At 43.0% G+C, this 15705-nt stretch overlaps 1 protein-coding gene across 3 annotated transcripts in view; it reads right to left on the bottom strand.

Moving 5' to 3' along the window:
* The window catches only part of LPCAT2 (lysophosphatidylcholine acyltransferase 2), a 224545-nt gene that overhangs the window by 183184 nt on the left and 25656 nt on the right, over positions 1-15705 (bottom strand). For 2 of the 3 annotated variants that reach the window (XM_033941429.1, XM_033941430.1), the window contains exon 2: positions 10637-10779. In XM_033941429.1, the coding sequence (XP_033797320.1) occupies positions 10637-10779 (143 nt within the window). Of the gene's footprint in view, positions 1-10636; positions 10780-11160; positions 11300-15705 lie in introns of all 3 variants that reach the window. The other variant, XM_033941431.1, reaches the window with a different exon arrangement.

The raw sequence follows: 15705 nt of genomic DNA, 5'->3' as shown, positions 1-15705 counted from the left end.
GGAACTAAAAGGGGTTATAGCTTCAACTAATAGCCAATCTGTTGATCAAATCAGGAAGGATTCCGGAAGACTGGAAAGTGGCGAATGTTACGCCAATCTTCAAGAAAAGTTCAAGGGAAAATCCGGGAAACTACAGACCAGTGAGTTTGACTTCTGTACCAGGAAAGATGGTAGAGGCGCTGATAAAGGACCACATCATTGATCACCTTGACGGACACAATCTGATGAGGACCAGCCAGCACGGCTTCAGCAAAGGAAGATCTTGCTTGACAAACTACTCCTTCAAAGAAGTTGACTAAAACAGGCAGATAGACAAGGGTGACCCAGTCGACATTGTATATCTAGATTTTCAGAAGGCGTTCAACAAGGTCCCGCATGAACGTCTACTTCAAAAAATTGCAAGCCATGGAATAGAGGGTGATATACTCACGTGGATTAAAAACTGGATGGCGGATAGGAAACAGAGTGGGGGTAAATGGACAATACTCGGACTGTAAAAGCTTCACGAGTGGAGTGTCACAGGGCTCGGTGCTCGAGCCGGTGCTCTTCAACATTATAAATGACCTGGAAATTGGTACGAGTGAGGTGATTAAATTTACGGACTATACAAAGTTATTCAGAGTAGTGAGGACACAGAAGGATTGCGAAGACCTACGATGAGATAAGCGCACTCGAGGAATGGGCTGCGAAATAGCAAAGGTTTCAACATGGATAAGTGCAAGTGATGCATGTCGGTAACAAAAATCATATACACGAATACAGGATGTCCGGTGCTGTACTCTGAGAGAGCCCCCACGAAAAAGACTTGGGAGCACTTGTAGACAAGTCAATGAAGCCATCCGCGCAATGCGCAGCGGCGGTGAAAAAGGCAAACAGAATGCTTGGAATGATTAAGAAGATGATCACAAACAGATCAGAGAAGGTTATCATGCTGCTGTACCAGGCCATGGTACGCCCCCACCTGGAATATTGTGTCCAACACTGGTCGCCATACATGAAAAGGACTAAACTAAACTAAACCTTAAGTTTATATACCGCATCCTCTCCACAGAAGTGGAGCTCGGCACGGTTTACAAGAACTTAAAATATAAGAAGAGAAAGGAAAAGGTTTACATGAGCTTATATATAGAATGGAAGAGTAAGGGGAAAAATAGAATTACATGTTAGAGAAGAGCCAAGTTTTCAGTTGCTTGAGGAATAGTTGGAGAGAGCCCAGGTTCCGCAACGGGATAGTAAGGTCGTTCCAGAGACCTGTGATTTTGAAGAGAAGAGATTTTCCCAATTTACCTGCATAGAGAATACTGCGTAAAGAGGACATAGTACTATTCAAAAGGATCCAGAGAAGAGCGACAAAAATGGTTAAGGGACTAGAGGAGTTGCTGTACAATGAGAAGCTAGAGAAACTGGGCTTCTTCTCCCTTGAAAAGAGGAGACAGAGGGGACATGATCGAACATTCAAGATATTGAAGAGAATAGACTTAGTAGAGAAAGAAATTGTACACTCTCTCCAAGGTAGAGAGAATGAGAGGGCACTCTATAAAGTTAAAAGGGAATAGATTCCATACAAATGTAAGGAAGTTCTTCTTCACCCAGAGAGTGGAAGAAATCAGGAACGCTCTTCCAGAGGCTGTTATAGGGAAAGCACCCTCCAGGGATTCAAGAAAAGATTATATAAGTTCCTGCTAGAGTCAAATAGGGCACTGGTCTTTGACCCAAGGGCCGCCACATGAGCGGACTGCTGGGCATGATGAACCACTGGTCTGTCCCAGCAGCGACAATTCTTAAGTGCATCACTTTGCATTTGTCCATATTAAATTTAATCTGCCATTTTGACGCCCAGTCTTCCAATTTCCTATGGTACGCCTGCATATTTTTACAATCCACATGCGTTTTAACAACTTTGAACAATTCAGTGTCATCTGCAAATTTAATCACCTCACTCATCGTTCCAATTTCCAGATCATTTATAAATAAATTAAATAGCACTGGTCCTAGTACAGACCCCTGTGTCATTCCACTGTTTATTCTCCTCCATTGAGAAAAATTATCATTTAATCCTACCCTCTTTTCTATCTGATAACCAATTCCTAATCCATAACTGAACTTTAACTTTAATTTTCTCAGGAGCCTCTCATGAGGAACTTTATCAAAAGATTTCTGAAAATCTAGATTAGAGGTCTGCACAGGAACGGGGATTAAGGGAATCCCGCGGGTCCTGCGGGACTCCTTCAGGAATCCCCCCAGGTCTACGGGACTCCTTCGGGGATGGAACCAGGGTTCCCAAGGCCTGGAAAGATATTTAGAAGATAGACAAAAGCAGAAACTGGGATCAAGATGATGGAAGGACAAAATGTCCCACCAGCTACAGCAAGGGAGATGTTCATTTTGAGGCACAGCCCCCCCCCCCATAGCCACCAATTATGTTTAGCACAAAATGAAGTACTTGCTGAGTTTGTTTTGGGGTTTCCAGTTTAGTTTTGGCACATTTTTCTTATGCAACCATTGTCCTGAAAAATGCCTCTCTCAATTCTGCTTTAAATGATTTTGATGCTGTATTGTTTGATTCTTTACTCATTGCTGCATTAAAAACCATTTGTGAATCTTGGAAGGACCTCTCACAAGTTACCTACGCCAGATGGTGGAACCAGATTTGTTTGCTCTACAGATATGAGCTTTATATTGCCAAAGAATCCAACTCTTAACAAGAAATGGTCGACCCTACATTCACATGACCTAATGTCTATTCTAATTCTTTCTGGTGATGTATGCATCTCTTATTTCTGTTCACTGTTATTTGTTTATATTGTACTAGCTTTATAGCCCGTTACATTAACGGGTGCTAGAATATATGTATGTGTCTGTCTTTATTTCTTTCTCTCTCTGTCTCCTTAGCCGCTTTTTCCTGTCCATTCTCCCTTCTTTTTACCTCCCCTGTGTCCACCACCACCCCTTCACTGCTCCCCTTATCCAGAAACAGCCCTTCTCCTTTTGTTTTACATCCCCCCTGTCCATCAGCAGGCCTCCCTTCATTCCTCCCACCCCCTCCCCGTGTCCATCATCACCTCTTCCTGTTCCCCCTGTCCAGCAATAAGCCTCCCTTCCTTTTTTTCCCCCCCTGTCCATCATCACCTCTTCCTGCTCGCATTTCCCTCCCCCTCCAGGTCTCTGTGCAGCAGTAGCAGCATTTTCCCCCACCCCCTTCCCTACTCTTACCACGAAGTGGCCTGCTCCTTTTGGCCCCTCCGCCTTCCATTCCCACGGTCTAGCCTGTTCCAAGGGCCCCCCCTTCCCTTATTGTGTTCCCCGCAGGCAGGCCCAGCTTCTCCCTGCACGTTACCTTTTTTTAATTCTGTTGCCCTCCCTCACGTGGCTGCCTGCCTGGTCCCATTGAGCGGCTCACGGCTGAAGTCTTTTTTGTTGGCGCTTCCCTGCCCTGTGTTTGTTTTGGTGTTTGTCTCTTTGGCAAATGTATGTGGATTTTTTTTTTCTGTGTCTCTCTCTCCTTTTTTTTATTTCTTTCTTTCAATCTTTTTCTATTGCTCCTTGTCTTTAAGGTGTTTTTTTTCCTGTGTGTGTCTCTCTCTGTTTGTATATGGAGGTGTCATATGTCACCTATTTTTTTTTTGTAATAACTGAAGTTTCACAGAGTAAGTTTTTTGGTTTTTTTAATGTATATTACCAGCATTCCCTCCCTCTCCATTTCCCTCCCCCCACACTACTTTTCTGTGCAGCAGCAGCATTTCCCCTACCCCCCTTCCCTTCCCGCGGTCTGGTTGGCTCCCTTAGTCCCTTCCCCCCCCTTTCCTTCCCACGGTCCCGACAAACCTGCTACACCAGCAGCATCTGCAGCACTGTACACACGCTGCTTCGGGGCCTTCTACTGCCCTGATTTGCTCTGCTTCTGTGCCAGAGTAAATCAGGGCAGTAGAAGGCCCTGAAGCAGCGTGTGTACAGTGCTGCTGGAGTCGGGACCACGGGAAGGTTTCTAGAGAGTAGCTGAACAGGTCACCAGCAGTCAATGAAGGGCTGCTGTCCTCGGGGGCAGAGCCGCGGCAGGAGCTTGAATTTACAGTTTGCGGTCTGGAAGCCGTCCTCGCGCTCCATCCACCATGCGCGTGGGCTGCCTCTGCCCTCGGGTGGGCTCGGCGGCGATGCTTGTGGCAGCTGTTGTGAAGGGGCGGCGTGGTACGGTCTGTATTGTGAGGTGGAGAGCAGGGAAGGGCGCGCATGCGCACTTGTCTTGCCACATCCCGACAGAAAAGGGATCAGGGAACACGCGAGGCAAGTGCGCATGCGCGGCTAGCATTTTATTATTTAAGATTTTATTGCTGGTTTAAATAAATTAAGACTTTAAAAACTGTCTGAAGCAATTGCTGATTTTTATGGGGTGGGACAGAGGAAATTCCTCACGGGGTCGGGTGGGGACGGATGGGATTCCTTATGGGGACAGGCGGGGATGGAGAGAATTCAGATGGGGATGGGCGGGATTTCTATCCCCGCGCAACTCTCTAATCTAGATATACTATATCAACTGGCTCACCTTTATCCACATGTTTATTCTCACCTTCAAAGAAGTCAAGCAACTTGGTGAGGCACGATCTCCCTCAGCTGAACCCATGCTGACTCCGGCTCATTAGATCATGTTTGTCTGTGTGTTCCACAATTTTATTTTTTATAATTGTTTCTACCATTTTGCCCGGCACTGAAGCGAGGCTTACTGATCTGTTATTTCCCAGATCTCCCCGGAGCCCTTAAAAATAAATAAATAAATCGGTGTAACATTGGCCACCCTCCAATCTTCAGGTACTACAGACGATTTTAGCGACAGGTTACAGATTACTAACAGCAGGTCAGCAATTTCATGTTTTAGTATCCATCCGGTCCTGGTGATTTATCACTTTTTAACTTGTCGATTTGGCTTAGTACATCTTCCAGATTCAGAGATTTCTTTCAGTTCCTCCGCATCATCACCCAACCAGTTTGTAATTTCAAAAAGTCAAAAGCACGACAGATGGGCCTTTTGCAAACACAAAACTATAAACAGGATCCTTCAACATACTGTAATTCAATATTTTCTTCACTACCCAGCTCATAACATTCAAGGATGCTATTTTTATTAATTTTATCTAGAACTACACTGAATGGAAGGCAACCAATTTTTTTTATTTTGGGGGTGAGGGGGTTGAAACTGAAAATAGTCACTGTTATAGCTGAAACTGAAACAGAGTCCTATGGCCCCCTAACCAGGCTGTACTCCCCCGCCCCCTCATCCATCAGTGCCTTCATCCAAGGGCTGTGCAGTCAGAGTTCGGTCAAAAGCAATTTTGGGTGGAGTGTGAGTCAGTAAAAATATACCATCACCAATTTCAAATAATGATAGAAAACAAAAAAACCCTTAGAACGATGTATTGCATATTTTCATTTGTGCAGCATTTTTTGTTCAAGTTTTTTGTTCAAACTTCAAATATATTTTGCAGTCTAGTAGTTCTAATTTTGTACATAAAGAAATATCCTATATTTCTGTAATTAATAAAGTTTCTTAAATTTAATATATATAGGAGTTGGACTTGGAGTTGCAGGTTAGGTGTACAGACACCAAAACCTTGCTCTCCTCCCATTCACTGCATTACAAATCTCATATGGAGTCACAAAATCTGCATTTGGTGCAATGACCTCAGTGAGTTGAAAAACAGTGGTCTATGCCTCTTAACAAGACTGCAATATAATTAAACTTGTGCAGGCTCCAGAGAAAAGTGGGGGGAAATATAGCAATGTTGGCTATGATGCTGTAGAACGGTTAGAGCATTCTGCTAACAAAGCTAGCATTCCCTGTGGCTAGATCAAAGTTTCCCCAGATGTCACTGAAAGAAACAGCCATCTTCCCCAGCTATTTGAGTAGCATTCCATGCCCCTGCAGTACTGTCCCCTCTGATTCACACTTCCTATAGAGGTGGTTATGTGCCCAGCAAGCTTCTTTATAACCCAGCTGATAACTATACTAAATAGCAATAGTGACACACATCCTTGGACAATGAAGCTATTGGATTTTTTTACCATGCACCTTTACTCTGCAGCATGTGCCATCACAGAAGGCAGAACTAGTTCTTATTTCTGTGAGAATCCAGTTCACCCAAAGTGCTATCCACAAATACGACTTCAAATATTTGCCTTTTAGAAAAGATTTTATCTACACAGTCCCAGCTTGTCTGAAGTCACACTGCTCCTCTCAGCTGAGACTTCCCTTTGTTAGCTCTGATTAGTTCAGTAAGTACTTTTTCCCCCCAACAACCGACAGACAGTAAGACCAAATGCAAAACTACAAGGGGAATCAGCTTTTTTTGAGGATGGGCACCATATTCTTCAGTCCATATAACAGAGAATAGGCTTCCACAAAGAGGATCTGATCCAGATCTCATTTTACCCAGTTCCTCATCATTCAGTTACCATGGGTTGCTTCCTCTTTTTCCGATTACGGCTGAGTGCAGTTAGCAAATCAATTTTTTTTATAGATTTATTCAATTACATCATATAAGAAATATAAGAAATACAAAAATGCAAACTAATAATTTGAAATCATTTTAAATTTTCCAGTACACATTATTGGGATTGATTTTCCAACTATGGGAGGTCACATAAAACAGGAAAATAAAATTTATCCTCATATAATCAGGCCTAAATTGTATTGTGCTACATCAAACTCTCTGCCTCACCAGTATTCGCTTTAGAGTTTAACAGGGGATTTATCTAGAAGAAAATTTTCCAATTGATTTGGATCAACAAAGACAAATTTAGTATTCTCATAAGTCAGCAGATCACAATTTAGCAGTTATTCAATACACCTCAGTAGTATTTTTGATGACTCTTCCTGATGCATATTGGACATTCATATATGGTTGGCTATGTTTGCAAGTGTTTTAGAGCTCAAAAAAGTGTACCCTTTATCACTCCATTTAGTAGCCGCTGCCATGTCTGTGGTAACTTTATTCCAAAATCTTCCATCAGAGACTAACTTCTTTACAATACAACTCATTAATTTACTTTGATTTTCCTGGATTCACAATTTTAGCAGCATTCCTTTATGTTGCTGCATGTTCCACAGTCTTGGGACAAACTGGCAACTCAATCTCAGTTCTTACCCATTATTCCTCAATGCCTTGAAAGAATTGTAAAGTTCAATTTGGAATTGTTCAGTATGTACTAGTGCTGCCCGATTCATGATTCAAATTGATTCACCAATTCACTTTGGGTGAATAGATTTGAATCGATTCATTTGTGGAAAAAACTGAACTCACCAATTCGTTGGTCCCTTTGTAGACCCATTCGGGCTTTCTCTCTGCTGCGGCGCCACCACCAGAGTCCTTCATCTAATGAAACTTCCGGTTTTGTGAAAACAGAAGTTACCTCAGAAGAAAGGATTGTGGCAAAGGGAGCACCGAGCGGACTTTGTGTGCTGCATGTGCACCTGTGCGGATTGGCAGCAGCACTGCAGCAAGCAAGTTGATTTTTATACTTGGCTGGCTCGTTCCCGGAAGCATTTCTTTTCTCCGCATCTACTGTTACTGTAAGTAAAGGATCTCTGCCCTAGGCCATATAGGAATAGGAATTGAGGGGGGAGAATGCTCTAGGCATGGGGAAGCTGAGAATCAGGGAGGAGGAATATGGGGCCTCTTTCTTTGGGGATGCTCTGAGGAAGCTGCTGGGGCGGGGGAATATGGGGTCTCTTTCTTTGGGGATGCTCTAGGGCAGTGTTTTTCAACCTTTTTACACCTATGGACCGGCAGAAATAAAATAATTATTCTGTGAACCGGCGGTTGAGGAACACGGGGCTAAGTCTTGGGCCAGACCCCGCCCAGCTCTACCCAATCTCCATCCCAGACCCCGCCCCCATAACAGTACTAATTGCACCTTGCATGTCCCATGCCTCATCTGGAAGCCTTCCCTCTGACGTTGCAACGTCATAGAGAAGGCTTCCGGCTCAAGCGCAGGATGCCCGTAGGAGCCACTGCCATGGCTTTCTGCACTGAATCAGTTAGGAACAGGGAGCTGGCTTGAAGATAACGCCGCATCGATCGCACTGTGGACCAGCGGTTGAAGAACACTGTTTTGGGCCTGATGCACATGCTGGCCCTGTGGACCGGCAGGAAATTTCTGTGGATCGGCACTGGTCCATGGACCAGTGGTTGAAGAGCACTGCTCTAGGGAAGCTGAGAATTGGGGGAGGGAGGCTTGGGTTAAATAAAATGTTTAAACTTAAAAAGCTGTGTCATTGAAAGTGAATCGAATTGAAAAATCGATTCAATAGGGTGAATCAAATCAAAATATTTTTCTCTGAATCGGGCAGCACTACTGTGTATACAGTCAAGTGAAAAAATTAGGACATCCCAAGAAATATTCAGTTCCTTCTTAAATGTTCAGATATAAATGTCAATTTTTTTTTTTATTTATCTCTGGAAAAGAAAGTGACGTAACTGCAAGTAAACACAATTTTTCCTCAATTTAATCATGAAATGAAGATATCCACAAAAATGTATATTCTAATCAAGAAATAAATTAGGACACTCCCACATATCCTCCCACTTAAAGTAGCTCAAATCACACAAAGAAATATCACATCAGGTGCACGATTAGAACATCATTACTCAACATTTTGAAGGAAGTTTGCATTACTTAAACGTCAGACATTTAGTTTGGTGTGCTCATGACTGCTGTGGTGAGAGTGAACACCATGGTGAGATCAAAAGAGCTGTCTGAGGCCTTCAGAAAGAAGATTTTAGCAGCTTATAAGTCTGGTAAGGGATTTAAAAAAAGATCTTGAAAAAGTTTGACATCAGCCATCCCACGGTCCAGAAAATAGTGTACAAGTAGAGGACTTTCCAAACAACTGTCCAGGTCTGGCCATCCAAGCAAGTGATCCCCAGAGCAGAGCTCAAGATGCTAAGTCATCTCCAAAAACCCTAAAATGTCATCACGGGACCTACAGCAGGCTCTTGCTACTGTTAATGTGAAAGTGCATGCCTCTACAATCAGAAAGAGACTGCACAAATTTAACTTGCATGGTTGGTGTGCAAGGAGGAAACCTTTGCTCTCTAAGAGAAACATTAAGGCCAGACTGCAGTTTGCCAGAGAGAACATTAGCAAACACCAGAACTTCTGGAATAGAGGACATGTTTGGTGTACGCCAGTGGTCTCAAACTCAAACCTTTTGCAAGGCCATATTTTGGATTTGTAGGTACTTGGAGGGCCTCAGAAAAAATAGTCAATGTCTTATTAAAGAATGACAATTTTGCATGAGGTAAAACTCTTTATAGTTTATAAATCTTTCCTTTTTGCTAAATCTTAATAATACTATTTTAATTTATAGCTAAAGAGACATGATCAAGAAACTATTTTACATTTGTGATTAAACATACTGAGGGCCTCAAAATAGTACCTGGTGGGCTGCATATGGCTCCCGGACCATGAGTTTGAGACCACTGGGGTACACCAAATACAGCATTCCAGGAAAAAAACCTCATATCAACTGTGAAGCATGGAGGTGGAAGTGTCATGGATTGGGGATGCAGCAGGACCTGGCCAGCTCACCATCATAGAATCTACTATAAATTCTACTATGTTTCAGAGGGTGCTTGAGGAAAATGTGAGACTATCTGTAAGAAAATTAAAGCTGAAAGGAACTGGACCTGCAACATGACAATGACCCAAAACATACCAGTAACTCCACCAACAACCTGATCTTAATCTCACTGAGATTCTGTGGGGTGATTTGCATACACATTTTTGTGGATATCTTTTGTTTCATAAGTAAATCAAGGAAAATTTTTGTTGTTTACCTGCAATTATATCACTTTCTTTTCCAGAGATTAATAAAAAAAATAAAAATAAAAAAGATTTGACATCAATATGTGAATATCAATAATAATAATTTCCTTAGCGCGCATGCGCACTTCTAACCTGGTGGCTCCGTGCGTCCGTAGCTCCGTGGTCGGCAGAGAACTTATAGTTTACAGGTAGGTTGGAAAAGGCGCACAATCCCCGGAGAGAGAGAAAGAGAGAGAGAGAGAGAAAGAGAGAGAGAGAGAGAGAAAGAGAGAGAGAGAGAGAGAGAAAGAGAAAGAGAAAGAGAGAGAGAAGAGAAAGAGAAAGAGAGAGAGAGAGAAAGAGAGAGAGAGAGAAAGAGAGAGAGAGAAAGATAAAGAGAGAGAAGAGAGAAAGAGAGAGAGAGAAAGATAAAGAGAGAGAAAGAGAAAGAGAGAGAGAGAAAGATAAAGAGAGAGAAAGAGAAAGAGAGAGAGAGAAAGAGAAAGAGAGAGAAAGAGAAAGAGAGAGAAAGAGAAAGAGAGAGAGAGAGAAAGAGATCAGGAGGGAGCTGTCCAGCGAGGGAAGGACAGGAGCGCGGAAAGCTCCTGCTGATACATCGCTGGACCGCCAGAATTTTAAAAAAGGTACCGGGGGGGAGCCCTGCCTGCCCTGTCCCGGCCTACCACTAGACCACCAGATGGGTGAACAGGATAGGGCGGTTGGACAAAGTACACCATTGGGTTTAGAATTTTTTTTCTTCATTTTTCCTCCTCTACAGGTTGGTGTGTCTTAGAGCTAAAAATACGGTACTTTCTCTTGTTACCTAATGAATGCTTACCTTTTCCACTGTGGGAGAGGCTGCTGAGACCCTTTAACAGGAGAACAGATGGTTGCAATAGCTACAAATGGCCAGATGAAAAGCAAAATAATTGCAATGAGTATGAGACGGATTGGAAGCAGAACAATTCCAAGAAGGATCATCTGAAAATGAAAATGCAAAAAAAATTAGAAGAAAAAAAAAACCTAACATACAGTGTCTATGGAGACTTGAGCAAAATGCATTGAGTTAGTCCAATAAGAAAGGTATCACCTTATTTCCTTTGTTTTTATTTCTTTATACTACTATTGAATACTTGAAAATTATATGCCCCTTCTTGGAAAGAAAAAAATGGGATAGCATAACAAAAATGTAATTTATATATGGCAAAGCAATACAGTTCTATGCGGTTTACAAAATAAAAGAACTGTACAAACACAGTGAAATACAGAAACAAATTTTTTAAAATTTCTTTAACAATGAGTTTTCAACAATTTCCTAAAATGCTGATAGGAGATTGAATTTAATAGAAATTATGTCCTTACCTTGATTTCTTTTCCAGTTGATAGGTTTGTCATTCCGGACAAGCGGGTTATCTCCCCCATGGCCACGAGCCATATGCAGAAGGAATCCACTTGATTTTTTCTGTGATCCTCCTACTTCACTGGGAGCTTCTTCAGCCACCTACAGTTTGTACCCAAGCAAGTAAGAGTGCCATTGAAATTACATTAAGTAAGGACAAAAATGGGAAATTTCCTAAACAAATCAACTGTTCTGCTCAAACATAACACTTGAATACTATGAACAAGTAACAGCCAATAGAAGCTTCAAAGGAGCTCAGGTAGTACCCCTGTAGATACTATAAACATAATATACATAATTCAAGGACCAAAGGCTGACTGGCATCCAAGATACAAACTTGAAGAATAAACAGAATGAGACAGTAGGCAGACACTAGAAGGACAGGGAAGGTGTGCAGAATGACACACCTATCTACTGGAAAAGATTATCAAGGTAAGGACAATCTCTTTTTTTAGTGCAATAGGTATGTCATCCTGGACACACGGGATGTACAAAAGCAGTCCCAGAAATCTAAGGCAGGTTGACTGCACTGGCTCGTAACACTGAGGAGCCAAAGGCAGAGTCATTTCTTGCCGCAACATCCATCCTGTACAACTTTGTAAATGTGTGTAGAAACAAATGGCTCATCCAGTCTGCCCGTCAGCCATTTCTCTCTAAGATCCAAAGTGCCTATCCGATGTTTTCTTGAATTCAGACAAGAGTGTCTTTACCACCTCCGGGCAACTGTTCCACACATCTACCACTAAATCGCAGCTCTACAAATCTTCACTGGAAACTGCCCTAGCCTCTGCCCACAACAAAGCTACACTTCTAGTTGAACGCACCTTAACAGAAACAGGGGACCGTTTCCCACAGATAATATAGGCTTACGAAATGGCCTTACAGATCCATCTGGAAGTCGTGGCCTTGAAGACACCCCTCACTTAGTTGAACGAGTCAGCACAAACAGATGGTCAGAAAAGAAACACTCTGTCCAATTCGCATGCAGAAGGGAAAAACTGAAGTAGCCCTCCACCCTGAACACTGGCTTCCAATTAACCAACACTGTGCATTCAAGGCCCTGGTAATAGCGCATAAAAGAATTTATGCCATCACCCCTACCTACATAAAATCCAAAATAACCCTGTACATCTCCACCCACCCCCTTCACTCAGAAATGGAGAAACGCCTATGCATCCCCCCAGGAAGGTCCCTCCTGTCAGAAACCACCCGCAAACACTCCTACAACCACTTCATCCCCCAACTCTGGAACCAACTCCCCCCACAAATCAGACTATAGAACTCATTGATGACCTTCCGGAAAGCGGTAAATATCCTCCTCTTCAACTAAAATTCAACCACAGTCTACGCCTCATCCCCCTTAAACCCCCCTCCCCTCTACCCTCTCTTCTCCATTCGAAACTTCTACTTAAATTTCTGTACAGTCCATTCTTAACCTGTACTTAAACTACTGAATAGTTTTTGTATTGTCCAAATGTATTTAAACTACTGAATAGTCTTTGTATTGTCAAAATGTACTCCACTGTGAATGTTTGCTTGTAGACTGTTCTGAGCTACTGGGAGGACAGGCTGTGGGCTTCTCTTGGGGAGTTTCTCAGCTCCCTCTGATCTCATGAGCTGGGCAGTGGCTACCCTGGGCTGAGAAGGGAAGTGAACTGTGTAGGGCGGTTAGCATACAAATGCAGGTTCTCTTAAAAAGATAGTGGGTGGGAATGATCTCCAGCGCCCCCAGTTTAATCCAGCACCTCGCTGTCATTGTCTTGCTCCCAGAACCGCAGCTTGTTTTCCTCCTCCTCCTTCAAAGCAGAGCAGTTCCTTGTGCATTTTGTATTGCAAAGCCACCGCAGCTCATCTTCCATCCTCCTGTCCAGTCCGTGAGTGCGCTCCAAACGGACCTGGCCAGCAGGCAACGGCAGCTCTGCTTGCAACCAAGTCTCTAACGTGGACAAGAGACGTGCATCAGATAGCGTTTTGGGGAGGCCAGTAAGACGAAGGTTGACCCTCTGGGGGGTGGGGGGGTTATATTCGCTCCATAAGACATACCCTTATTTCTACCGTCTTTTCTGGGGAAAAAAGTACATCTTATGGAGCAAAAAATACGGTAATTTTATGTCCCAGTGAAGCCAAGTAAATGTTAAAAAGTAATGGGGAGAGAAGAAAAGGCACTGACTTAATATAGAACCGTAACCGACTCGCAATAGCAAAATCTACCTGGTTTAACACTTGTTTTGAAGTCATAATTAACTTTAAATATTATGCAAATATTAAATACTGCAGAGTGGAATAGAACTGTTTTTTTATTGCAAGGCCCCTAACCCTAAAATGAGGCCCCCTGACTTCCTCCATATACAGTACATTATGAATCTACCTTGTACCAAGACTTGCTGCCAACGCCACATTCATTAAAAAATTGGTTGTTTCTACTTATGGCATGAGCTCTTGAAGTTTGAAACATGTATTTCCCAAATGCCTACACAATTTTCATGAGACTGAAAGAGAAATGGCACCATTTTAAACTCACTGAAAAGTCATATGGCGCTAAAACAAAACAAAAAAAACCCTTGTTCCAGAAGCCAACAAGCCTCTACATAAATTATTGTGGGGAGGGGCAGAAGCTAAACTGGAGATAGGGCCAGCTTGAAAGGGTTGAGGATAGAGATAGAATGGTGAAGGATGGCTGGTGGGAATGGAAACTAGTTGGGCTTTGGATAAAGGAGAGTGTAATGGAGAGAATCGCTGCAGTAAATGTGCACAAGCAGCTAGGCTGACTATATCAGAAGGGAAGCCATCAGGTCAGCTGTGTCACTGAAGGGGGAACCAATGCATACATGTGCTGTTCACTTTGTCCAACAAGTGATATTTTACAAAACTGTCCCTCACTGGGAAAATAGTAAGGATCACTGGAGAAGATCAAAAGTGCTGCTGAAAACAAATGTACACAGAAAGCACAGTTACTAACCGTTAACAGGTGTTATCCAGGGACAGCAGGCAGCTATTCTCACATATGGGTGACATCGATGGAGCCCGGATGCGGATGCCTCACAAGCAGACTTGCTTGAAGAAACTCAAAGTTTCGAGTCACCCGCACCGCGCATGCGCAAGTGCTTTCCCGACCAGCATAGGGTACGTCTCCTCAGTTCAGAAAGCTAGCAGAGAAGCCAACCAGGGGAGGTGGGTGGGTTGTGAGAATAGCTGCCTGCTGTCCCTGGATAACATCTGTTACAGTAAGTAACTGCTTTATCCCAGGACAAGCACGCAGGAATTCTCACATATGGGTGACCTCCAAGCTAACCAGAATGGGATGGTGGGAGCATTGGCAATTTTAGGAGAATAAATTTTGTAATACTGTTTGGCCAAACTGTCCATCCCGTCTGGAGAAAGTGTCCAGACAATAGTGAGAAGTGAAGGTATGAACCGAGTACCAAGTAGCAGCTCTACAAATTTTCTCAATAGGTGTAGATCTGAGGAAAGCTACTGAAGCTGCCATAGCTCTAACCTTATGGGCTGTGACTTTACTGTGAAGGGGTAATCCAGCCTGGGCATAGCAGAATGAGATACAAGCCGCCATTCAGTTTGAGATGGTACACTTAGAAATAGGATGTCCCAACTTATTTGGATCAGAGACAAAAAGTTGAGGAGCAGTTTTGTGTGGTTTGGTGCGTTCCAAATAGAAGGCCAAAGCACGTTTACAGTCCAGAGTATGAAGAGCAACTTCTCCAGGATGAGAATGAGGCTTTGGAAAAAACACTGGAAGAACAATGGATTGGTTGAGATGAAATTCCGAGACCACTTTAGGGAGGAATTTAGGATGAGTACGAAGAATCACCTTGTCATGATGGAACACGGTGAAAGGTGGATCAACAACTAAAGCTTGCAGCTCACTGACTCGTCGAGCAGAAGTGAGGGCTATGAGAAACATCCAAGTGAGAAACTTTCCAAGTGAGATACTTCAGATGAGCCTTATCAATTGGCTCAAATGGAGACTTCATTAGTTGAGTAAGGACAATATTGAGGTCCCAAACCACAGGAGGCGGTTTGAGAGGAGGTTTGACATTGAAAAGTTCTTCCATGAATTTGGAAACCACTGGATGAGCAGAGAGGGTTTTCCTTCAATAGGTTGATGGAAAGCCGCAATTGCACTGAGATGGACTCGGATAGATGTAGACTTGAGGCCAGAATTGGATAAGTGCAAAAGGTAGTCCAAAACAAAAGATAAGGAGGAATGCTGAGGCTCCTTATGATGAGAAAAACACCACGTAGAAAATCTAGTCCACTTTTGGTGATAGCATTGTCTAGTGGTAGGCTTCCTAGAAGTTTTTAAAACATCTCTTACAGATTGAGAAAACTGAAGAGGGGTTATGTTGAGAGGTACCAAGCTGTCAGGTGTAGAGACTGCAGGTTAGGATGAAGCAGAGATCCTTGACTCCGTGTAAGCAGAGAAGGAAAAACTGGTAGAAGGTATGGCTCCCTGCTGCTGAGTTGAAGTAGAAGGGAGTACCAAGGTTGTC

Source organism: Geotrypetes seraphini, chromosome 4, assembly GCF_902459505.1.
Source record: "Geotrypetes seraphini chromosome 4, aGeoSer1.1, whole genome shotgun sequence".
NCBI classification, from domain to species: Eukaryota; Metazoa; Chordata; class Amphibia; order Gymnophiona; family Dermophiidae; genus Geotrypetes; species Geotrypetes seraphini.
This window is presented reverse-complemented; position numbering and strand designations above follow the sequence as displayed.